The sequence below is a fragment of the Cottoperca gobio genome, chromosome 5 (assembly GCF_900634415.1).
Source record: "Cottoperca gobio chromosome 5, fCotGob3.1, whole genome shotgun sequence".
Taxonomy (NCBI): domain Eukaryota; kingdom Metazoa; phylum Chordata; class Actinopteri; order Perciformes; family Bovichtidae; genus Cottoperca; species Cottoperca gobio.
The window spans coordinates 21,962,327-21,987,272 of NC_041359.1; the positions used below are offsets into that span (position 1 = coordinate 21,962,327).

The following is a 24,946-nucleotide window of genomic DNA, read 5'->3' on the forward strand; positions in this document are numbered from 1 at the left end:
GAGATATATAGAATATATATAGATATATATATAATATATAAAGTATATATATATAGATAGAAATAAAGTATATATATATAAAATAAAGGATATAATATATATAGAATAATATAATATATATAGTGATATAGAGATAGAATAGAGATATAAAATATAAGAAAGTATAATATATAAAAAAGATATATAGATATAAATAAAGTATTATATATATATAGATAAGATATATATATATATATCTATATATATATATATATATATAATAAAGTATATATAGATATAAATAAAGTATATATATATATATATATAAATAAAGAATATATATATATTACTTGCTGCACCTCTGGGCTTTCTAACGGGGAGCTGCTGTTGTGATCTCCTGTATCAAGAAGACATTCGTGGACATCTGTGCAAGAACATATGTGTGGCAGCAACCAAGCAACCGGTTTGTTCTGTTTTAGTAATATTTATGAGTTAGATGCTGCCAGCTGGGTGTCTTCTTGATCAACACCCTGAACCCTAACCTCATAGCAGATGCCTTTTTCACACCTCTTACATGTAAACACATGTAAGCTGCTGTACGTAAGAAGAGCTTTTTATAGTTGTGTTTGGTGTGAATTTTCCCTTGAAGGCCACAACAGGGAGTTGTTGATACGGCTGTCCTCCCAGGTAATTATTGCTCGTCCTTGCACACAGAGCATTGTGTAATCACTCTCTATATTACAGGCAAAACACACAATAAAAAGGCAACTTGATGAGAATTTCACTGGTAATATAGGGCTGCACAAACAGAAAGTGAGAAAAGAATTCCACTTAATCGGATTGAATAGAAATTTATTTTGGAATGTGCTTGTTACACATGGGGGGGGGGGGGGGGGGGGGGGGAGAAATGTAAAATAAATGAAGAACACATTTTTAATCTCCTTTAAAAAACCCAACTGTCTGAACAAGAGAGTGTAAAAAATATTAGACTTCAATTTCACTACATTTTGCTATTAAACTGGCAGCCAATGTAACATATTGTGCTCCACTACAGCTACTTCTGTCTGTGTTTTACTGTGTGCACTAGAGTTGATTAATGAACACCAGAAGCTTCAATAAATAAGCAACATGCTTTTAACTGTCCTTATGTTTTAACCAAAAAACAACAATATAATGAATACAAATTACTTAAATGTCCACTGCTGCGAATATATTGTACAAAGAAGAAATGTGGGCCAAGTTCATACTGATAGAGCTTTTAAAGGAGGGGGGGGGGGGGGGGGGGGGGACAATGATCTACAGGTTTTCATTCATAGAAATAATCACTGAAAGGATACACAGCAGGACGATGGAGAGCGCTTGCTTTAACAAAAGAGTGAAATCAAGCCAATATATGATCTGACACTTTCTCAATCATCTAGATCACTTTAAAAGCTGCACTCTGTCCACTAGGAGACAGCAGAGTAACAGAGACGATAAAGTCACCCTAGCATCAATCCTCAGAGCACCTGTGACTGAGAACAGGGAGTGCTGGGGAATACATGGGGGACGAAAAACAAAGAGCCTGAACAGCTTAGGGAGCCATTAACAAAATGTTCACAACATGTAAACACTGAGCTTCTGGGGACTGAAGGGACAAGTTGGGAATGAGTGCAAACTTTGGTGACATTATTAGAGGTCATGAGGGTAATGTGTGTGTGTGTGTGTGTGCAGCTGGGTATGTAGAACTAGGTTTATCAGTAATGGGTCTTTAATGGGTCGCGTTTTCTGGAGCAATCTAAAAATGGTGATCTTTGCTCCGAGTGATAGCTACTAGAAGTGATACGGGGTGTGTGTGACCCAGTTGGATGTCTGAGCTTTAGTGCGCTTGGCAGAGCTGTGGGTGGTGAACAGGGATTTGAAGACCTCCGACTTCTCCGTCATCTTCTGGACGGACCTTTTGGTGGCGGAGGATGTCGAAGATGTGCCTTGAGAGGAGCTGGAGGATCCGGCCGCTGCTAGGTGGTAAAATGGCAAATGACAGGAAAAAGGATGAAGATAAGAACAAAGGCAAACAAGGCAAAGAATGAGAACGCATAAAAAATGAGGGGGGAATGTGATCTTTATCTTACAGTTTTATATGTTTTATAATAAACCCATTTCACCAGAGTGGACTGAACATATGACTGTAAGACTGATGTGTTCGAACAGAGGTCGGCAGCCTGCGGCTCAGGAGCCACATGCGGCTCTTTAACCCCTTCTGCAGTGGCTTCCTGAAGCTTTGACAAATCTTTCAAAAAGGGAACATCTCTTATCTTGGAGTTCGAGGTGATATTGTGACACTGAAATACATTTAATTAAAAATTGTACATTTCGTCCACTAAAATATGCGTCACATTCTCCTGCGTCTACGGGTGCGGCGCCTTTCCCTGCAGGTGGCTAATCGTGAGTTTCAAGGACACGGCCATTAAAATGGCAACGCACATCACCAAACAGCAAATTGAGGACTGAAGCGTATTCATTCGCCTGTGATGAGTCAAGGGATGTTGAACAGACAGCGCTGTTATGCAGGTGTGTGAACTCTGATGTGGTGCAGGAAGAGATCATTGAGTTGGTACCGCTAAAAGAGTTTGGTGTTGTCCTAATAACAATATCATCTCAACAGTTTGTCTTTCTGTAATTTCATAAATGCAACAAATATAGTATAACTATATATAATATATACAACTTCAGCTGTGTTATGAAATATGTGTTGCGGCTCCAGACAGAAGTGGCAAAATGGCTCTTTTGATAGTAAAGGTCGCCGACCCCCGTGTTAGAGCAACAGGTCAGCTGGGCACTCTTAGAGTTTGTGTTTGACAGCTAACCAAAGCTTTTTAAAATGATCTTTGGCGTTTAAGGTTCTCATGAAGGCATAACCTGATGGCCAACTGATTATATAAACTACAAGGTTTATCCATTTAGCAACTATCAGACATGAAATCTGTTCATTTTAAGCAGTTCTCTGTATGATGGTGGGAAACATTCCTTACTGTGATGTTGTCAGACATACTATTACTACAGTTTAGAGAGGTTAAGGCTACATTCAAGCTGTGTTTGTCTGTACAGTATTTATCACAGACATGTGTGTGTGTGTGTGTGTGTGTGTGTGTGTGTGTGTAGCTACCTGACTGGCTGCTTTCATCTCCATTCTGTAGTGAGCAATCCGTTCCATCGACTTGTGGAGATTGTGCGTCATCTGCGGGAAGAGACAGTTTGACTACAACACAGAACTTCATTGTCATTGGAACGTTTTGATTTGAGCAACACATATAAAACATCAAGCGCTGCTCAGTCACTATCCTGTTGACTTGTGAGTCGGGAGCCCCCATCCTGTTCTAGAGAACTACACAGGAAACGACACCAACTCTCTCCGAGTACAAAGCACACAGGAGGTCTCTGATGTAACATTAATAAACATAAAGCCAGGATGTAAAAGCACTGGACCTGCTCCAATAGCACTATTAACAGCATTTGCATTTCTTTCCTTATTCACAACAATTGGAGTAATAAACATTGCAGTTACAAAAGAGACCAAAGTCTATGACCAAAACTATTCCCTTAAATCCTCCGTCACTATATGATAGTAAGTGTACAACAAGCTGCAACATCTACGTGGTGAAGCAGTTACAAGTGTTTTTATTAGCAGATGATTACGTCACATTGCGAGGGTTCATTCTAACACATGGTTGTAATTTAAATAGGTCACACACAGACGGGGATTTACTGAGATGTCATGAGAGTTAAAGGTTCAATGTGTAATTCTGAACTACTCGCTCCAAAGAAATAGGGGGCAGTGTTTCACCTCTAAACTAGGGCACACAATAATTGTGTATTGCATTTACTCCTGTGTAATGTCTGTCAGTCAGTCAGCGGGCAAGAATACCAAAATACGACCAAGCTGATGACACGAAAAACACTGCGATCTTATAATCTTCACGTGGGGCTGATCCATCTGTGTTTACTGGGACACTGATGTTAACCGGGGGCTGTAGTCAGAGTAACGTTACGTTAGTTTGTTTATTGGACCAAATCCAAAGTGGCAGAAACTAGAAAACGACCGCATATTCGTCTCGTCTTCCAGGAGCCAGGAGAGCAGCCCGCCGGGGGAGGAGAGAGGTCGGTCGAGCCGACACTCGGCAGCCGCCTGCGTCAGACGGAGCCTCAGTCAGCGGCCGATGAGACTTGAGCTCAGCCAGAACAAGAGTCAGCGCCGGCAGTCACAGCGGGCTGGTGGACTCATGCTAACTGAAGATACGCCGTTTCCCAGGGCTGCCGACAGCTCTACGCTCCAGTCAGGCAGCTGTACTTCTTCTCCCTCTGTACTGAGGGCAGACTGGAGCTACAGTGACTCACTATCACCTCTAGAGGAACAAGTAGTATTACAAGACTGGACGGAGCGGCGCTAGTCAGTCAGATGCTAACGTCAGCAGATATCTCTGCAGCACAACACAAAGAGGTCTTTGACACAACGTCAACACTGTTACCTCTTCACATTCTGTTGATAATGTGAGTTCATTGTTTTAATGTTTAAATGCTGCCACGTCTTACACATTGAACCTTTTAAATGTTGTAATACCCTAGCTAACTCCACCACATTCTAAACGGTATCCAAATGAAGAAGTAAATGTTTTGTTTATGTAAATGCTTAACAGGTTTGTACAAAGCTTCACACAAACCTTTTGCTTCTGAAGGTGCGGGCAGAGCGGCAGCTGCTTTGCTCTTCTTTGATTTCTAGATCAGGAGGAGAAATGTATCCATTACAAAACTTTCAAAACTGTTTTTACTTGAAAAATGATTGCAACGTATTTATGATTCGATGAATCAGTTTACAGAAATGACAAAAACAAATCACTCTCAATAATACAATAAAATATGTATAGTTTATTCAACCCCCGACAGCCCACTCCATCACGCCATCATCGTAGATCAGCCGTTATTAAAACCCCACCTTAGTTTTGGCTTTGGCCCGCCTCTCCTCCATCTTCTCCCTCAGCTTGTCCATCTCCTCCTTCGTGCCGTTGAGCACAATAAGATCCTCATTTTTGAAGGTGTCCCCACACTGAAACACAAACAGGACAGCCCAGGTAAGAGACACTGACTGACAACATAGGGAACGTTTAAAGAAAATGTCAAGGCAGTGCTTACTCATTATATATATCCCTCTTTAACTTGACAGGTAAGAAGTGAATATTGAAGTTTGTGTTGTCTGAAAAAATGCGAAACAGTTGAACAAAGCCGATTGTGATGAACGTACATTTGAAGCTTTGACGTATGATTCTGCATATATTGGTTTGTCTGATATTGGAGAATACAGTATCTCCCTTCCCTGCACAGAGTTGTAACAACATTTTAGTTTGAGTTAACTACATCAGAACACATTAATATCTTAAAACTAAACAACAACATTTGTTTTCTCGTGTCGAGCGAGTGAAACCAGTTTTTGTGATGGGGGGGGGGGGGAAGCAAAACTGAGCTTATTGCCTTTTGTTTGTCTAATAATGTTGTGCGAGTGGTCCTGTGGTAAATTATTATTATTATTATAACTACTTATTTACAATATGTGACTTCCTGTCCCCTCCTTTCACACATGTGCACAAGTGCAAGTGAGTATTTTGACCACATCATCATTTTTATGCATATTTTCCAACTCCAAGCTGTGTAAAGACACTTTCCTAAAGCAGTGGGACAGGAAGAGGTCTGCATCCTTCAAGAAGACCATGATTCTTATGCAGGACGATGCTCCATCGCATGCATCGAAGGCTAGCCAGTAAAGGCCTTAAAGGTGAAAGAATAATGACATGACCCCCTTCCTCACCTGACCTAAACCCTGTGGAGAACGTGTGGTCCCTTCTTACACAGAAGATTTACAGTGAAGGAAACGAGTCTACCTCTCTGAACAGCGTGCGGGAGGCTGTGGTTGCTGCTGCACCAAACGTTGATCGTCAACAGATCAAGAAACTGACAGACTCCATGAATGGAAGGCGTGTGACTGTTATTGGTCTCTGATTTATTGTTTTTGTCAGGAAAGTTTATTTGTTTGTTTGTGTGTTTGTTGGCACACACATAGATATTCTCCTAAGAAAGCCAAAACCTCACTTTTACTTTCTTAAATATTCAGGTTTGAGGTTTAACATGTTTGGACCGAGAGCACTGGAGTTGTTCAATAATAAAAATGAATCCTCAAAATGACAACTTGCCTAATAATTGCTACACAGTGTAGATATCACAAACAGGGTTATAACAGTAGGAGATGTTCACATAATACTGTATTACACTATTATTATTAATATTTTCATCAGTTACAATGACCCTTAAATAGGAATGAAAACTAAATAAATAATAATAATAATATATATTATGTTATATAACTAAATGAAAACTAATTTCAGCTGTGAGCTTTTAAAAAATAATGTCCTATGATTATTAATAATTAACATATAACAGGTGCTCCTCTCGGTCACACACACACACACACACACACACACACACACACACACACACACACACACACACACACACACACACACACACACACACACACACACACACACACACACACACACACACACACACACTTTTAATACGGCGGCATATCGCAATACGGGTAAACCGTTAAAAACCCTAAATCACAAATAAACGGTATATTTGAGAGTCCTGAACCTCATTATCCAGACACGAGCTTCTCTGGTCATAACATGAATGTGGAAAGTCCACAAACCACACTTTAACAAAGTTTAGGTGCAAACCAGATGAGGCAGTCCTAATTTGACTTGCAAAGCAACATTTTGTTTATCCAACTTCATCAACAAGTATAACATTGTCTGCGAGGGAACCTGTGGCACAAACGCGTACACTGAAATGGCAAATAGTCAAATCAATCAGGCCATTTCCACACGCAACATTGTGCTGAACATTTTTATGAAAACAAATATGAAAGAACATCCCGACTATCTCCCCGCCACATCCCTTCCCTTCTCAGTTCATTTGCATGCAGGTGGCCTCTGAAGGGAAACAGCGAACTTAAAACACAGTGAAGTAGATGGAAACAGACAGACACACAACAATTAATGGTTTTTAGGGATGCAGTAACTGTTTTCAAAAAGGCCGAACTCCAGCCATAATGTTGTCTATTCTACAGACTAGAAATGTAATTATGTAATGTTAAATCCACTTTAATGGCCCAGTATATTATTGCCCATCTTACGACCGGGGCGGCCGCATCAATATACAGACTTTGAACTTTGACTTTGAACTTGAACAAACCTTGGCAACTAGAGTACTTCGTTTCGCTAAATCAAAAATGTGTTTGTTGCGGACCCAACTGGATTACGCTGGTTAATTCCTCACTTTTCACCTCTACGCAAGGTAATTCAGCGCTGGAATTGTTAATATGTTACTGTATTTGATACAGATTGCTAACAGAAATCAAACTTAGCAGAGAGTCAAGGCACTCAAGTCAACTCTGACTCTCTGAGAAAGCAATCATTAAATATTGTTGCATTTCTTCTGCATACCAAGAAGGGATTGCAAGAATCTCTAATTCATTATCTCTGTAGTATTCAAAAACACCTAAGTGTATATAAGCAGCAAAACAAAAAGGGAAAAGAAACCCATATACAAACCTAAATATTAAACCCCTGAGTAACCAGCAGGGGGGTCTATTGTGTGGCCGTAATGCAGGCTCAGTGGGTGTGAACTCTGGCCATGTGCTCTGTTCAACACAAGAGGGATAATCTCAGAAACTGACCAAGCAGCAAACAAACTCTGTGGGAGCTGCTCTGAAGTCAGTCACTCTGCTGTCGCTATTACCACAAATAGCACAGGCCACCGGTGAGCTGAGAACCGTATCATCAAGTCAGGGAACAAGTCAACCAGAATGCTCGAGGGCTGAAGCAGCTACTTGACAGAGAGACAGCGTTCAGCGGAGAGACACAGTGGATAACCTCTAACTGGGCGGAGGAACTGGAATTAAAAAGCCATCTGAGAGGAACAACGAAGAATAGAACCAGAGTTAAAAAGGGGTTTGAGGAAGAATGATGAAGCAAAGAGGACCAAAAAGAAAGATGCAACACACCAGTGAGTAGGAAAGCGTATGGGGGTGGAGAGTGGAAAAACCTTAGGGGGAGAGATTGTGTGCGAGTGTGTTCCGGTGTGTCAGGTGTGTGCATGGGTGTTACTGCTGGTAACCAGGCAGGGACGGATCTCATCTCTTGGGGATGTGGAGGGAGCGACTTAAATCATAAATGAATACAACAAGAGAAGAAAAAAAAGGATATGCAAAGCACTCTGTCAGTGTCTCAAGCTCAGAGAGCACATTCTCCTACTCTCTGTATCACTACGTTTAACTCGAACATATGACAGACACTGCTACTGCTACTGCTACTGCTACTACTACTACTAATACTACTAATACTACTACTGCTGTTGCTGCTGCTGCTGATGGCGCCAGTGGAAATGATTCGTGTTCTCCCCGGACTCTGGATGGATTATAATAACAAGCTTGGAGTAGCTGTTTAGGTAACAATGATCCGAGCAGGAGCTGGTGTTTAATGTTTTACTTCTTGGCCCTGAGAAGTACAGACTGAACTCCCTCAAGAAGGTAAATGGCTCACCTTGCCCCGTCATTGGCATTCTGTCTTTACATACGGTATCTGCCTGTGTGTGTGTGTGTGTGTGTGTGTGTTTATATGTGCTGCATTGAAATAAGCTTTAGATGTTTAATCTAGACATACAAACATAAAATAACGATATAATTCCACAATGAATGTCAGAAATGTGAGATGATTATTATCTAATAGACTGAGCAAGAAAACAACCATTGACAGCAACAAGCTACTCCTCATGCACATGCAGGGTTTTAGTTGTGTCAGTGAAGGAAGGTCTGTGTATGCTTGGCATCGCGACAGAATATTAGAAACGTACATATTTCCAGAGCAACCCTTCCCCACCCCCCCCCGCTATGAACATCTGCGTCCTCAGTGCTGTTCTCAAGAACAGCAGGGATTTAACAGCAAGCGGACTCAAGTGACGAAGCTTCACTGACACGGGGTTAAGAAAGGTCGCCAGAGACGTCGTCTTTTGTCTGCTAAATAAAGAATATGTATAAAGAACATTTAACTTTTGAATTTCTGCATCCTGCATTATATTTCATTTAACTATTCAAAACTGCATAATGTTGAGTGAACACCCAAGAAAGCAACTTAAGGCAAGATGATGTCAAGTATCTTCATATCTCACAAAAATGCTGTTTGTTTTCTTATTGCTTGAGTTTTCAGATGATCTGCCAAAGCTTGTTGAGTCTTTCTAGCATATTTCAATTAAAGCTGCAATTGCTTTTAGTATTGCGAATGAAAATTCATCTAAATGAATTGTTTGAATCTATGAAATAACCAAACATAGCCATTCATAATTACCCAAACCTTAATCTTAATAATATGTTGTTATTACATATTTCTTGTTTTCAATTATTGTTACTAGCAGGGATGAAAATAATCATATCAAAACATTCCACAACTGCATTTAAATTGGTTGATTTAAATAAGTATATATACACACACACACACACACACACACACACACACACACACACACACACACTACACACACACACACTGGAATTATATCTCAAATAACAGTTATTAATAGTCTAAATTCATTAATACACTAAACCACATTTCTTGATCTAAAAACTGGCTTCATCAATTAGTGCTAACCTACATATTTAACCCTATTTTATATCCCTCAGGGGTCCCTACTGCAAATAACCGATCTGGATGTCTTTATTGCAGGACTGTTATCTGTGGCGGTGTGTGGATACGGTGAAGTTGGGCTATTATGCACAAACTTGAGGGGACAAAATGCAGCTTCCTGTTGTGTCTGGGGATGAGTATTATTATCTGTTCAGTCATTTACATAAGGACCAAGACACCAGCAGAGCCCAAGCTGCGGGAGACTCCAACTTGCAGACCCTCCTCCACTGAATGTAAAGCTTTGCTGCCCGACGTGGAGGAAGGTGTGGAGTGGCACCGCCATGACTGCCAGGTACGTTTTATACATATACAAGTATACCGAAGAATTGTGCGTAAAGATTCTACTTGGGTAAGTATGTTTTGATGTTAATATATCTTTTTTCTATCTACAGTTGGAACGCTATAGTCTGAATAGTCGCAAGACGTGTTCCAATTTGATCAGTGAGCTACACTTCATCACAAAACCTCTAAGTCGTGAGGAGGAGGACTACCCTTTAGCATTCATTGTGACCATTCACAAGGAGCTGGAGCTATTTGTGCGCCTGTTGCGCGCCATTTACATGCCACACAATGTCTACTGCATTCATGTGGATGATAAGGCTTCAGTGGAGTACAAGGCGGCTGTAATGAAACTTGTCGGCTGCTTTAAAAATACCTTCCTCTCCAGCCGCAGAGAGACAGTGACATACGCTGGGTTTTCCCGACTGCAAGCGGATCTTAACTGCATGACGGATCTAGCAAAGTCCAAGATAGGCTGGAGGAAGGTGGTGAATTTGTGTGGACAGGATTTCCCCGTCAAGAGCAACCTGGAACTGGTACGGTACATGCAGAGCAAGGAGTGGAGGGACAGAAACATGACGCCTGGGGTCAAGCAGCCTGAGTCTATGGGGCACAGGACACAGCTCCAGCACAGGGAGATAAGGGGCTCACATGTAGCTCTGAAAGGGTTGAGACTGAAGAAAGGTCCTCCTCCACACAATCTGCAAGTTTATTTTGGAACAGCGTACTACGCTCTCACAAGGGCTTTTGTAGATTTCGTTCTGAACAGCCCAATAGCCCAGGACCTGTTGGAGTGGTCCAAAGACACGTTCAGTCCAGACGAGCACTACTGGGTGACACTCAACCACATCAAAGGTAAACTTCCTGTTTCAAATAGGTGCATGTTGTGGAAGCTTCTGCATCACAAATCCTTGTATTGAATTATTAATAATTAACTAGTGTGATTATGATGTTTCAACAAAAGGGAAGTCAAATCAAACAGCACATTTGATCCTTGATCGTTTTACACAGGCTCATTGACTGTGCTCTTATGGATGGTGTGTATGAGCTGTGGGTTTTAAAGAAATATGATGAGAAGGAAGAAGACCAGAGTTAAATTACTTTATTAAAAAAGGGGAAAGATTGCCATTTTTGTACGTGGGAAACTTTTCTGTTGAAGTCCGAGGTGGGAAAAGCTACTTGGAGCGTCGTCACCAATGTAAAAACTGTCGAGTCTTGGATTGCCCTTAAAGTGAGGAACAAAAAGGGAAATACCATTTAAATTAAGCCTCCCTAAGATTTTCCATGGGAAGCATCCAGGATTTCCTACGCAGTGGACGTGACAGTTCAACACAGGGCTAAGTAACCCTTTATAATTCAATTATGCCACATAATTATAATTAATCGTCTCTGTTTATGCGTTTGAAGAAGCTCCAGGAAGCCACGTAGATGGAGGTTGGACAGGAGACATCCGGGCAATCAAGTGGAAGGATCAAGAGGGAAGGGTACACAACGGCTGCAAAGGTACGATACAGAAGCGCATGTATAATAATGAAGTACTATTTTATTGCTTATTGCTGTACCACAGCGTTTACCTATGGTCTAGCTTAAATGCTACTCGTCTTGTTCAACGGTGTATTGTGCATTATTGAAATGTCGTTATAATAATATGACATAACATAATATGTAATCAAATGATTTAAGTTTTGTGGCCAAACTCACAGCTACACATAAATGAGTGTTAATTATTCACTTTTTCTTCACATTGGCCTACCTCACACTCTATTGCTCTTATGACATAAACAGTCGGCTTCTTTATCTCAATCTTATGTTTGGCTCTTTGGCTCCAGACAGGATTACAGGGCCATTTACTGGCCAAGGCAACACAGAGTTACTTAAGAAAAGATGATAAGGAGACAGATAAGAGTAGGTCATATCAAATAAATCCTCATAAGTAGGTTTAGTCTGCGTTTTGTATGACCTTTATAAGGTTAAAGATAAAAAAAATTGATTTTTATGTTAAATAATAAAATGTGTGGCAAAACAGACTCAGACCTAAAATCTAATATACAATTACAAGACCAAAATGGTTGTTGTCGTTTTCCAGGACATTATGTACGAGACATCTGTATCTATGGAGTGGAAGACCTGCCCTGGATCGTTTACGGGAACAGCATGTTTGCCAATAAGTTTGAGAGTAACACGTTTCCTGAGGCGCTGGACTGCCTGGAGCAGTGGCATAGGAACAAGGTGCTGAACCAGACAACTATTCCCATAGAGCCGTCATGGCTGCTGGCCACGCAGAGCAACTCAAGCAGCAGCTACTTCAACAGAATTGCTGGAAAATGAAACCGTTGCTGGTATACTCAACAAAAGTCAGGCTACAAGCAGTTCAGATTGTCAAAAATGTGGACAGGAAAGAAACTGTACTGACAACCGCAGGAGCACGGCTCACAGTACTTGCCTATTTATGAAACCGTAAGATGTCTTTTCTTTTTTTTTATTTATTAAATCAGAAGAAGTGTGTTAATTATTATTATTAATTAATTAATTAATGAATTAGAGAGTAGCAGGTGTAAATAAACAAATAAAGAAAATGATGAAATATTCTCCTTCTTCCCTTTTTAAAACGACACTAAGAGACAGCGGTTCTGTGAGGCTCCGGTAATAATGGTAATAATATTGTACAATGTAAATTTGCTTATCTACGGTATTGAAAAAAAACAGACATAAGTGAGTGTGTGTGTGAGTGTGTGAGTTAAAGGTACAGACAGGAGCCTTCTGGCTGTGCATCCAGAGCGTGTGTTAATTTGCTAATAAGCATAGGATTATTTTAAAAGCAGCCGATGATATTTTTCTTTAAGTAGTTTATTTAAAATGATATAGTGATGCTCTCATGTAAACCAACATGACATAACATTACATGATATAGTTCCAGGTTCTTTTTTTTATTCAGGTTTATTATCATAATTCTGTTTTCATTCTTTTAAGGATCATTGTAACTGATACCACTCTTACAACCCCAGTCCAACCAAATGTGAGATTAAAGAAGAAGTAGGGAAAGTCCGACTGAATGCCAGTGGCTATAAATACAACAACAGCAACTTCTATATTGCCTAATAAGTCTATCCAAGCAAAAAATCTCTGCAGCAAAAGTCAGTTTCCCACAAGAGGCACTGTAACTTGTCATATGGTTCCATTTCTGGGAAAGTCCAAACAACTGATCTGTGCCAAGATGCTTTCACCTCCACAGAAACAACAACAGTGACTGGACAGAATGTGCTTTCTGCTACCTTATAATAGCCCGTGCATGAGAAATTCATTTTTAATGCTAAAGCTAGAGTCGTCCAAAGCTAGAAAAAAGCTCTTCATCAATGAGAAGCAAAGAAGAGGAGGCTGAGGTCTGCAAAATACCGTGAGGATTGGACCGTAGAGGACTGGAGTAAGGTAATCTTCTCTGATAAGTCCAATCTTCAACTTTGCCCAACACCTGATCGTCTAATGGTTAGACAGAGACCTGGAGAGGCCTACGAGCCACAGTGTCTCGCATCCACTGTGACATCTGGTGGAGGATTGTGATGATCTGGGTGCTTCAGCAAGGCTGGAATAGGGCAGATGTGTCTTTGTGAAGGACGCATGAATCAAACCACGTACAAGGTTATCCTGGAAGAATTCTTGCTTCCTTCTGCTCTGACAATGTTCCCCAACTCTGAGAATTGTTTTGTCCAGCAGGACAATGCTCTGTGCCACACAGCAAGGTCAATCAAGGTGTGGATAGAGGATCACTAGATCAAGACCCTGTCATGGCCAGCCCAATCTCCAGACCTGAACCTCATTGAACACCTCTGGAATGTGATCAAGATGGAGATGGATGGTCACAAGCCATCAAACAAAGCCGAGCTGCTTGAATGTTTGCCCAGGAGTGGCATAAAGTCCCCCAACAGCAATGTGCAGACTGGTGGAGAGCATGCCAAGACGCATGAACGCTGTGCTTGAAAATCAGGGTTGTTCCACCAAATATTGATTTCTGAACTCTTCCTAAGTTAAAACATTAGTAGTGTGTTGTTTAAAAATACATATGAACTTGTTTTCTTTGCATTATTCCAGGTCTGAAAACACTGCATCATTTGTTATTTTGACCAGTTGTAAATTTTCTGCAAATAATTTCTCTAAATGACAATATTTTTATCTGGGAGAAATGTTGTCAGTAGTTTATAGAATAAAACAAAAATGTTCATTTTATTGAAACACATACCTATAAATAGTAAAACCAGAGAAACTGATAATTGTGCAGTAGTCTGTTCATTTTTTTTCAGAGCTGTATAATTGAACATTCTTAAGCTAATAGTCTGCTGTAGTAGTCAGGCTGTCCACTCGGGTATATGTTTACTGATTTGTGCTATCCCAAATATTTGGACAATTCTGAGTATTTCTAGTCTTCTAAATAACTTAAAAATAGTGTAAATTAAACTGTTTGGGGACGATGTTAATGGAACAAACGTTATGTTTCTATTTCAAGCTAGAAAGATCTTCTGGATTGCTGACAACTTATTCAACAATTGTACATTGTTTTGAGATTTATAGCCGTGAGAGACTAATGTATGCTAATCAAAAAAGCAGAAACGCTGGGGAGGTCAATGATGTAGCGGTTTAGTTGATAGTGTATTGGGGAAGTTAAATAAACAAGTGTCATAGTTGTTTGGTTCATCAAACACAGTTAGAACAGAGTGACTGGGGGAAGAATGTAAAATATTTCTCACCTTGTGGCAGATATCTGTCTTGATCTCCTTCAGGGCCCTGTCAGAGAAGACGCAGCCACAGGTCTGCAGGTAATAGAACCTAAAATCAGAAACATTGGGGTATATGATATTAAAAAAAAAGAATCTTCAACCCTTTGGGCCGTTTCCTGCACAATAGTGAAATGTCAATACAAGTATGTGAGGTGCATTCTTCTAACACTGATTGATCAAAACGCTTGGATGAAATGTAAAACCGGTGATGAGAACAGTCGAGAGAGTGAACAGAGTTCTGACAAGTTTTTTGCAACATGTAAACTCAAAAATTAAAATCAACAACTTGCCAATAATCTAAAAAGTATTTAAAGTCTCACCTGATGAGTAGATACGTACATACTAGACTACAGTGAACAGGATGTATGCATTTGATCTTTAAATTAAATGGTTAGTCTTTTTGGATTATAGTTGATGCAATAAAGCACCAGCCTCTTATTATTTATTTGTATTTTTTATTTCTTTATTATTATTATTATTATTACTTGTTGTTTGTTACCTGTGCTTGCCATTCATCTCTAACCCAACAACAGGGCAGATGAACATGCCGCAGTGGACGTCTTCATATCTGTCTCCTTTCGTAGTTCTGCCCTCTCCCTCCCACTCAGGGTTATCAGTCAGGTTCAGTTCCTTTATATCCTGCAAAGGGAATGGATAAACATGCAAACAAATACAATATGAAAACAAATACAAATCTACACCCCACAACAAACAAACGCATAAAAGTGTGTGTTGGACAAAAATAAAAAACACATGCATGCACTCAAGTTGCGCAGTATAGCTCTGACTTTGAGAGTAGAAAACGTCCGTGGACTTCACCATACCCTGATTCCACGGATGTGTGTTACAGCCTCAGCATTGGGTCTCTCAGCAGTCTTATCCAGAAGATATTCAATGATCGCATCTTTGTTATAGAGTCTGAAACATAACATGGACCATACTTTACGGACATAGTGTGCTGCAATAAGCGGATATTTCAAAAATGGATAGATAGATAGATGGACGGGGTTATCTGGTCACGACAAGGTCATTAATTGTGCCTCAGTTACGATGAACAAACAGAAAGATAACGCTCACCTTCCCACATCACAGGCGACAATGGGGCGTCTGAGTTTCTCCTGGCTCAAGGCACAGTATTTCCATTTGGCAGCCAACTCTGCATTTTTATCAACCTGGACACATAAACAGGTATGTAAGAGCACACTATACACACACATGAGTTAATAGTTAGTTACATTTGTCTTCATAATGTCACGATTAAACTTATAAACATTAGCGTAACTGTTATGTTTAAAAGCTAACGTTAGCTAGCTAGCTGTTGAGTCGTTAGCCAACCCAGCTTAAATGTAACCTAACATAACACCTTACAAGACAAGTATAGTTAATACATCTTTATAAGTAGATAACATGCCTAAGATAACTGAATTTGTCACATGATATGTTTTTAATAGCTCGCAAGGTAACTAGCTAAATGCTAATAATACGCTCTCAGCCTTAGCTTTTGACAACATCGCGAACAGTTATACATTTAAAATAAAATAAAACAGCGTAACACACCTTCTCGACTTTTTTGGGGCCTTTCACCAACTCGTGCCTTTTAGGAATCGTGCCACCATCACATCCCATCTTGAAAGCTGACTTGTAAAGTTGTATAATCACCCAGTTAGCTTACTATAGAAAAAGCTACTAAGGCCGGAAGTTCCAAGATTGTAAACAAACAACGAGAGATCTGCAAAGCTCGCGGGAAGTGCGATTGATTTAATGGCGCCCTCTAGTGGCTGAGTGAACAAAGCTCCAAACTCTTCAGGGGTATTTTATAGCTTCAGCCACAGTGTGGAAGCATCACCCCAAATATGAGTTTACTAGTTTTACTAGTCAACAACCTGCCCATGGGAGCTGCCAGATGAATTGGAATAAAGTAGGGCTAGAACTTTACCATTTATCCCAAAAAATACAAATGAAAAATGTTCATTTTATCAGAGGGAAAGATTGGCTTACTTACTAAGCAACTAATAACCAATAAGAACTTTTGATAAAGCTTTATTAACATCAGGTTATTGTTTTTTTTACCAGAACTTTTATTACTTTATTTAGCATCTTACACTATTGTAGCCATGTATGTAAACATAAAAAACAACTTCACTCGGATGACTTCACACGTTTACTGCCCATCCATCTATTAGACGGTTTTCAGTCAGCCATTAAACCCAGGACTAGTAAGTGACATTAGTCTGGCTTTCAGGCCTGTTGTCAGAGTGGTCTAAAGATGAAAGTTTCCTTGGAAGATGGTTCAGTGAGTGCTAATTAGATCTGTTTCCTGTGCCTTGCAGGCTGCAGATTAGTTTACTATCGATGGCACTGTCCAAGAGCGACCATTAGTTTGGGGAATACCTCAGTGGAGACATCTCTGGCGGCATCACTGATAATCTGTGTGGAAAAAGAAGACTGAATAAAAACACAGCATTGGACTTCATTTTGGTTGAGAAAATAGATTCCAACTACTTTACACTCACCACACACAGACAGCTGCTACTGTGGTTCCCAAAATGTAGCAAAATTAACAGATATAAACATAAAAACATTTCTCCATTTTGCCTGTTGGTTCGATTGGTTCTTCCTGTAATTTATAAATTGTGTTATGTGTCTTATTGAATTTCCCCCCTTTCTCACACAGAGCTAAATGTTTAGTATGGATTTTCATTAGAGGCAATGGAGTAAAAGCTCTGTTAGCAAACTATCTTTGAGAGAGTGGAGCGCCCCAGGATGATAGTGCAAACCAACACCTCAAGAACACACAATGCACAATGGCCACTGGACAAAAGGAGACTAGAACAATGGTCTTCTATCCCTGTCTTGCCTGTTCTGCTATTTTCATAACTGCAGAGCCAGAGTTTTCCGTGATTTATTATAGTTTTGTTTATTCATGCTGGCTTGTACCTGATGCACATAATCATACAACAAACCACAAAGATCTCTTTAGAGGAAAGCGAGTGTTAGTAAAAAAAAAAAGTGACACATTGTTGTGTTTTGCAAAGTCCACTTTCAAGTTCTTTCCATTAGGTAAACATACAATATATCTACAAACACATAGCTTTATAATGTTGTCACAAATCAAATACCACAGAGGTACCCTGAAATTACAACACAATGAGAATAAGAATAGTGAAAGTCTTGTTTTCTTTATTGGTTGCAAAATAAAAATAGAGGTGATTTCACATTTCATTTTCAAATTAATAAATTCCTGATGTGTTCGAATACTTTGACACAAAAATATTTTAGTTCATCACATTTTTATCAGATGAAATTTAATTCCCCCTACAATTGCAGCCGGGGAACATTAAAGTAACTTCTGTCTTTTCACATCTGAAGTCACTGCAATCCAAAGCCAGAATGTGTCACAGTACCTAAAGATCCCCACTGTTTTGATCCCCATCCTCTACAGTTTTACAGTTAAATCTGAAGAGTTTGTACAGCTGAAATGCAGCTTCCTCTTCCCCTAATCTCCCCCCTCTGAGTGACCTCCCTACCACACATATCTTCCTGGCCTGCTGTGGTGCTACCCAGCACGGCTGACCCAAAGAAAACCCCAACCACCAAGCGCCCATCCAACCTCATGTTTATACTTCCATGATGAGTCCAACCTGCCCAATCAGACTTCCACTGACTGGCCTTGAACTGAAACTGTATACATCTTAACCATCCCAGCCATCCGAAGCAGCCAGTGGAGACCAAGGCTGCATTAATTGCACGGACCAGCCCTGGTAGTGCACCGAGTCCAATGCATTTAGCGTTTCTAATTGGGAAGGAATTGCTGTGTTTACATTGGCGCTGGTTGATAGAGCTGGACCCTTAGCCCTCCAGCCAACTGAGCCAAAGCCCTCTGAAGGAGAAAAACCAAACTGCGTAGTCCCTGAAATCTCTCTGGACAGAGCTGGAAAGAAATTATTTGGTACAGAGCCGAGGGATATTTACTCATTTATCAAGGGGGATGGTGAGGAGGTGAATCTTTTTTCTTTTGTCAGATTTTACTTTTAATCCAGACGTCACTCGTTTAATCAGTGTTGTTAACTAGGGCAATCCTGTGCTGTTTGGGAATGCAATGACCTTTTTACTTTGACTTTCAACGTCATTAATAATTTAGTCGATTAAAATAAAAATGGTCTAAATGTTCATCACACTTTCCCAGAGCCTCGTGCGACATCTTTAAACTGTTATTGTTTTCAACTAGCAGCCTAAAATCCCAAAATATAAAACAAGAAAAAGCAGCAAATCTTCATATTTGAGAAGCTGGAACAAACATTTTTGCTTGGTTGATTGTTCCAAATAATTATCCATGGACAAATTGATTAATCGGCGATTCTTTTCAATCTGGACCTCCACATTGCATGTGCATGTAGGCTACCTTGTAATATACTATTATCATTAATTAGTCTAAGTGTTGCATTAAATCAAATGTCAAGCCCTGGAGCACAAAAAGGCTATGATCTAAAAAGGGAGACTAATACAGGCGGTCGAGAAGACCATTTGTAATTTCCTGTAACTACAGTTGATGAAGTAAATCATACCATGTGTAAGTATTAGAATTTAGCAGCAAATTCTACCATCACCACAACATCTCCCCTCAATAAAACACCTTCTATATGAAAGAAGATTTTATTTGTGATGTTAAGTTAAATAGGGAACAACCCTGCACTCAGTCAGCTCTAACACAATGTATCAAGCCATATGCAAGTCCATGTACCTAACGTATAATGAGGAATCCAAAACCCTGGAAAAAGCACGCCACATCCAACATGAGGACTGTAACGGGTTACCACATACACCAGTCGACCACAATTATTTTCTCATTCCTTTTTCTGTTTATGTTGAAACTCACATAGCTAAAATTATGTCAGTTGGAAACATTGTCCATAACTAATTTTTCTATCCTCTTGGTCTGAGCAGTATGAGTGTGATTAACCGACTGGAGCTTTTGCCACTTACTGATACAAGATTATTGATAGCTTGTACTGTAATACACCCCGTGTAGTCTGGCATTAAGTGCTAAACAGGGAGTTTAGACTGGAGTTTTATTTTTTATTGTGACTCTTTTATAACATAACCAAGATAAAATTGCCCATTTTAAAGGATTTGTTTTATTTTAGGTGATTCCAATTGGTTTTGGAAACTCTTTAGATGAGTCAGCAGTAAGGAAATCAGGTTTTGTCTGTATCTCTCAGCTTCCAGGGTATGACTGTTGAAGAAAACATGCCCAAAAAGTTGCCATGATTCCTCCACCAGATGACTTTTTCCTCATTGCACCAGCCTGCTGTGTGACAGTTTTAATCCATCGGCTGTGCTGAAGTGTACAGCTCAACATTTTATTTACCACAAACTTTATGAAGCACTGGGACCTTTTATGAACCCAGCCAACCGAGACACAGACCCATGCACCAACACACACACACACACACACACACACACACACACACACACACACACACACACACACACACACACAGACACACACACACACACACACACACACACACACACACACTCACAGTCCACCTGGACGCATTTTTACCATCAGCCCGTTTATGATCTTTTCCACTGTGGCAAACCCAAACCAGTTCTGAACACCCGCAGACAGAAACCCACTAACAGATAAATAGATACATACACGCACACATAACTGCGATTCAAACTGTATACACTCACAGTCTGTATAAGCAGACAATCATATGACACACATGTAATCCCGGGTCCCTCATTGATGGCTGTGACTAGGCAAGGAAAGTCTCTATACATCAGTGGAGGCTATATGAATGGAACAATTGCATGTGCGCTGGCAGTACAGACTCAGTCACATCTCATTAGCTTGACGGGATACCCGAAAGGTTCTGACAGCCTCCTGGCTGTGATTGGTGTGGCCCGGGGTGATGGGGACATACCTGTGGCTGCCTTGTGTACTCTGTGGGCACGTGGTAAAGACTGAGCACACGTAGCAGCTGAGGCCTGGCAGCGACGGTAGCTAAGGTTCTGGGTGTCCACGCCAGACGCCGCCTCACCATACACGTCTTCAGCAATAATAAAACTCACTCTCAATTTTTTGCTGTTTTTTTTCTTACTCTCACTTTCACCGTCTCATGACCTCTCTCACTCTCTCGTGCCCAAACACACTCACATTACACTGACACGAGGGAAACAGTAGGTGTTTCGGTGGAGCGCTGTGCCACAATGAGCTCAGTGCTAACTTTGAATGCTAACCAAAACTGAATTTGGAGTGTAGTTATTTTGAGTCTGTTAACCTGACTTCATGGTTTAAATTCAGAGGGTAATTGGTCTTTAAAGGAACAGTTGGACAGTTTGGAAAGTATCCTTACTCACCTTCTTACTAAGAGATAGATGAGAAGATTGATAGCACTGTAATGTTGGACCGGTAAATATACGGCTAGAACCAACACCCAGTTAGCTTAGCTTAGCTAAGACTGGAACAGCTAGCCTGGCTGTGTCTAAAGGTAATAATTCCTGCCTACTAGCACCTCTAAAGCTCACTAAATGACCCGTTATATCTCGTTTATTTAATACCTACAAAGACCATAGTGTTAAAATGGCACGTTGTGGTTTTACAGGGGGTTATGTGCGCAAGTTATTCTTGGCCGGGAGCAATGACTTCCTGAAATATTGCAGGTTCGCTCACAACTTCATGGTGATGACAAGAATTGAGGAAGTTATTGCTTCTGTCCAAGAAATAGTCAGGCACATTAACCCCCCTAAAACTTGATGTTTCTATGGATTAAACAAGCGAGATATAATGTGTTCATTAGTGAGTTTATAACCAGCCACTTGCTCCAGCTTTGTATCGAACAGACAGATATGAGAAAGTGATAAGCGGAATACATTTCCACAAATGCTGAATTATTCCTTTAATATTAAAAGACTTTTCTGAGCTACCTTTTTCCTCTTTCACACTTTCTGAAGCACTAATGTTCTTGTGCTCTAAAAAAAATGTAGGATTTGTCATTTTTGGTACATCCATTTGTAGGACAACACAGGACAACACACATTTCTTCTATGATGTGGTGAAAGTGAGCCTTCAGGCTGCAGCGTTTTTATTCAGTCCACTCCTAGATGTCTCCCTGAGGGGTCTTTGGAAGAACACATGTTTTTAATAAGGGTCTTTACGTCTGGCCTTGCATAAATGTTTAGCAGCGTTCCTTCTGGGAACTGGGGCCTGTCTTTACAGTGGAGACTAATCAGCTGTAAATTCTGTTTTAAAAAGGAAAAGGAAGGCATGGAAGGAGTTAATCTCCAAGGCCCATTGAACTCTCTGTCTCACCCTTTATTCTCTCTCTCTCTCTCTCTCTCTCTCTCTCTCTCTCTCTCTCTCTCTCTCTCTCTCTCTCTCTCTCTCTCTCTCTCTCTCTCTCTCTGTCATACACAGATGCACTGGAGTTCATGCACACTCCCCCCCCCCCCCCACCTCTCCATAAAGTAAAAGGAGGGGTTGATGGCGAAAAGTAAAGAGAGAAGAAAAGCTTGAAGCTTTGACAAATGATCTAATAAACGGGTAGGAAGATTACAGGCTAGATGCCCGCTGGGAGAGGAAGTGGGGCAGTAAATATTTTTTAAAAGCTGTCAATAAATTTGTAGCGTTGAGTTGAGAGAAGTATCCACGGCCAGAGCCAAGGAGATTGGGCTCCTGTGCTGGGTGCTTGTCGGTGACGGCTATTGGTTAATAGTCTACAGGCTGAGAGTAATTTACGTATGACAAAATTTATATCAGAGTCTAAATCACCTTGTATGACAAGTAAGCTACAATAGATCCATCCATCCATGAGCTATACCCACTTATCCTTTGGAGGGTGATGGGGCAGCTGGAGACGATCACAGCTGACATTTAAAGGTCAATTAAATAAAAATCAATCTTCATGCTGTCATGCTGTCAACATGCTGACATAATCTCAAAAATGTCATTCATGATATATCAGTAAAATTAAGATCATATGCAGCTGTCTTTCTTTTGGAGAAAATAATACACTTGCCAAATGTTCCTATGCAATACTGTACAAGGCAACGATCATTCATAGAGTCTGTGGCACGTCTTTAGGAAAACAAAACAGTATCTCTGTTTGTGATGTCGTCTCTTGGTAAAGCCATTGTTTAGTCTCTTTCGTAAGTTAACGAGTGATGATAGAGAGACTATTATCACTAGCTCTGCCTCCACAGTCTGTCAGAGCCCTATAAAGTTCACAGACACCAGTCTCACTTTCCCACACCTTTCAACCATGCTTGTTACTCAGCAGCCCAATTAAAGCTGATTTAAGGGTTCACCTGTGTGCCTATTGGCAAATGTTTCCCTCAGGGTGGTGCATCCGCTTGAGTGATGGGTTGATGAGATAATGACAGACAGCCACAGGTCTCACCTGCGGTCGCCTGTTTTAGAGCTCCGACACTGATTGGCTAATTTTTCTGAGTAAGGCAGATCCTCCAGAAACCGGCACAAGATGAGGTCGGCCTGACAGGGAGATTACAGTGAAGAAGGACACAGTTGTAATGAAGATTTTACATGGCTTTGTCATCTCAAGTTGCAATGAAAAGAGTTACGATGACATTGTTACCTTTTGACTCACATTGTTATTGCTGGTGTGTTATTATTCTTGACAGGTTTAATTCAGCCCTATTAGCATATTGAATGTCAAGTTGTCCTATTTCTCTTGTTAATCATTTAAATACATTGTTAGACCTCCCTGTTATCAGACATAACAATATAAAAAACTTGGATTTAATTCCCCTTTATTCCCTCCAACACCAGCGTTCACTTGGCAAAAGATCATCATTAGTGGTCGTATTGTAAAAATAAAACTCACCCTAGCCACGGTGTTATAAAAATATCATCTTTTCGACAACATCAAGTGTCATCTTTGTGATCATTACTACCTTATATGTGCTCTCTCTCCTTCTCTTTTTGTCTCCCTCTCTCCCTCTCGCTCTCTCTCTCTTACACACACACACACACACACACACATACACACACACACACACACACCGGCTCACACACAACCACAAACACAACATAAGGCCCTGCAGATATGGGAGAAGTTCCAGGATATTGATACTTTCTTTAACACCTTCCTCCTCACCCTTGGAACAGATCCTCTTGAGTTTCTGTTTGGTAAGCAGAGAGAACATCCTCGAGTCGCTCCTGTTTTCTACTCCCCAGCTGGTTTCCCGTTCTGTGGATAATATTTCACTGATCCCCTGACACTGCGCTGCTGCTGCCAAGGTGTGGTGGCCAGAGGTTCAAGACCTCTAAGACAATTAAACACAGCACAGATAACAAGCTTGTGCACTGCATGAGGTGTTAACATTTCCTCCCTGCTGTTACAGTAAGGTTGCTATGAGAGAGTGTTTGTAAGGTACTGCTTTGAAATAACACCTGATTAATTTTATTCTAGAAACACCAATTCATTTATTATACCCACTATCACACTCAATGTCTGTATACACAAGCATTGTGTTACAATAACTGTACTGTTTAGATCAGGGGTGTTACACTCATTTCAGTTCAGGGGCCACATGCAGCACAATTTGATCTCAAGTGGGCCGGACCAGTAAAATCACAGCATAATAACCTGTAAATAACGACAACTCCACATTTTCCCCTTCATTTTAGTGCCAAGAAAGTACATGTACATTCTGAAAATGATCAAATTTGATCTTTTTACAAAACATTATGAACCTGAAATTTCTTAAGAAAAAAAAAGGTGCAATTTCAGCAATATTATGCCTCATTTATCATTTACAGATCACAGTGTATCTACAAAGGCACAAAACATTTTGTCACAGGTATCTGGAACTGAACAATAAAGTACTTTATGATCAAAACAACACGTTTTTACACTTTGCAAAGTCATCCCGCAGGCCAGATTGGACCCTCTGGCGGGCCGGTTTTGGCCCCCGGGCCGCATGTTTGACACCCCTGGTTTAGATTCAATGTAAGTTAATTTAAGTTAAGTTAAGTCAAGATGTGCAATAACCATTTTTTGGCATTCTATGGCATTTTAGGGATTAGCTGTTTATTTTAGTTGTTTTTTATATAATGAATTACAATATTTAAATTAACACAATTATAAAGAAAATGTTTTTGGCATGATCATAAACCGA

General features: G+C 40.3%; 2 protein-coding genes across 4 annotated transcripts; one reads left to right on the forward strand and one right to left on the reverse strand.

Moving 5' to 3' along the window:
• Positions 1–850: 850 nt before the first annotated feature.
• Positions 851–16,522, reverse strand: rtf2 (replication termination factor 2). Of its 2 annotated transcripts, none has more exons than XM_029432109.1 (9): positions 16,355–16,522; positions 15,875–15,969; positions 15,622–15,715; positions 15,297–15,436; positions 14,768–14,846; positions 4,949–5,059; positions 4,677–4,731; positions 3,125–3,196; positions 851–1,973 (listed from the first exon to the last, which is right to left on the reverse strand). In XM_029432109.1, the coding sequence occupies exons 1-9, from the start codon at positions 16,421–16,423 to the stop codon at positions 1,792–1,794; spliced, it is 897 nt and encodes a 298-aa protein (XP_029287969.1). In that variant the 5' UTR covers positions 16,424–16,522; the 3' UTR covers positions 851–1,791. The 2 variants fall into 2 exon arrangements, with proteins under 2 accessions (XP_029287969.1, XP_029287968.1); XM_029432108.1 differs by having other exon boundaries at positions 851–1,976; positions 16,355–16,521.
• gcnt7 (glucosaminyl (N-acetyl) transferase family member 7) lies at positions 7,741–12,612 on the forward strand. Of its 2 annotated transcripts, none has more exons than XM_029432106.1 (5): positions 7,741–8,599; positions 9,789–10,041; positions 10,142–10,883; positions 11,436–11,531; positions 12,115–12,612. In XM_029432106.1, exons 2-5 carry the CDS (start codon positions 9,835–9,837, stop codon positions 12,354–12,356), a joined length of 1,287 nt encoding a protein of 428 aa, XP_029287966.1. In that variant the 5' UTR covers positions 7,741–8,599; positions 9,789–9,834; the 3' UTR covers positions 12,357–12,612. The 2 variants fall into 2 exon arrangements, with proteins under 2 accessions (XP_029287966.1, XP_029287967.1); XM_029432107.1 differs by having other exon boundaries at positions 7,741–8,076.
• Positions 16,523–24,946: the final 8,424 nt, after the last annotated feature.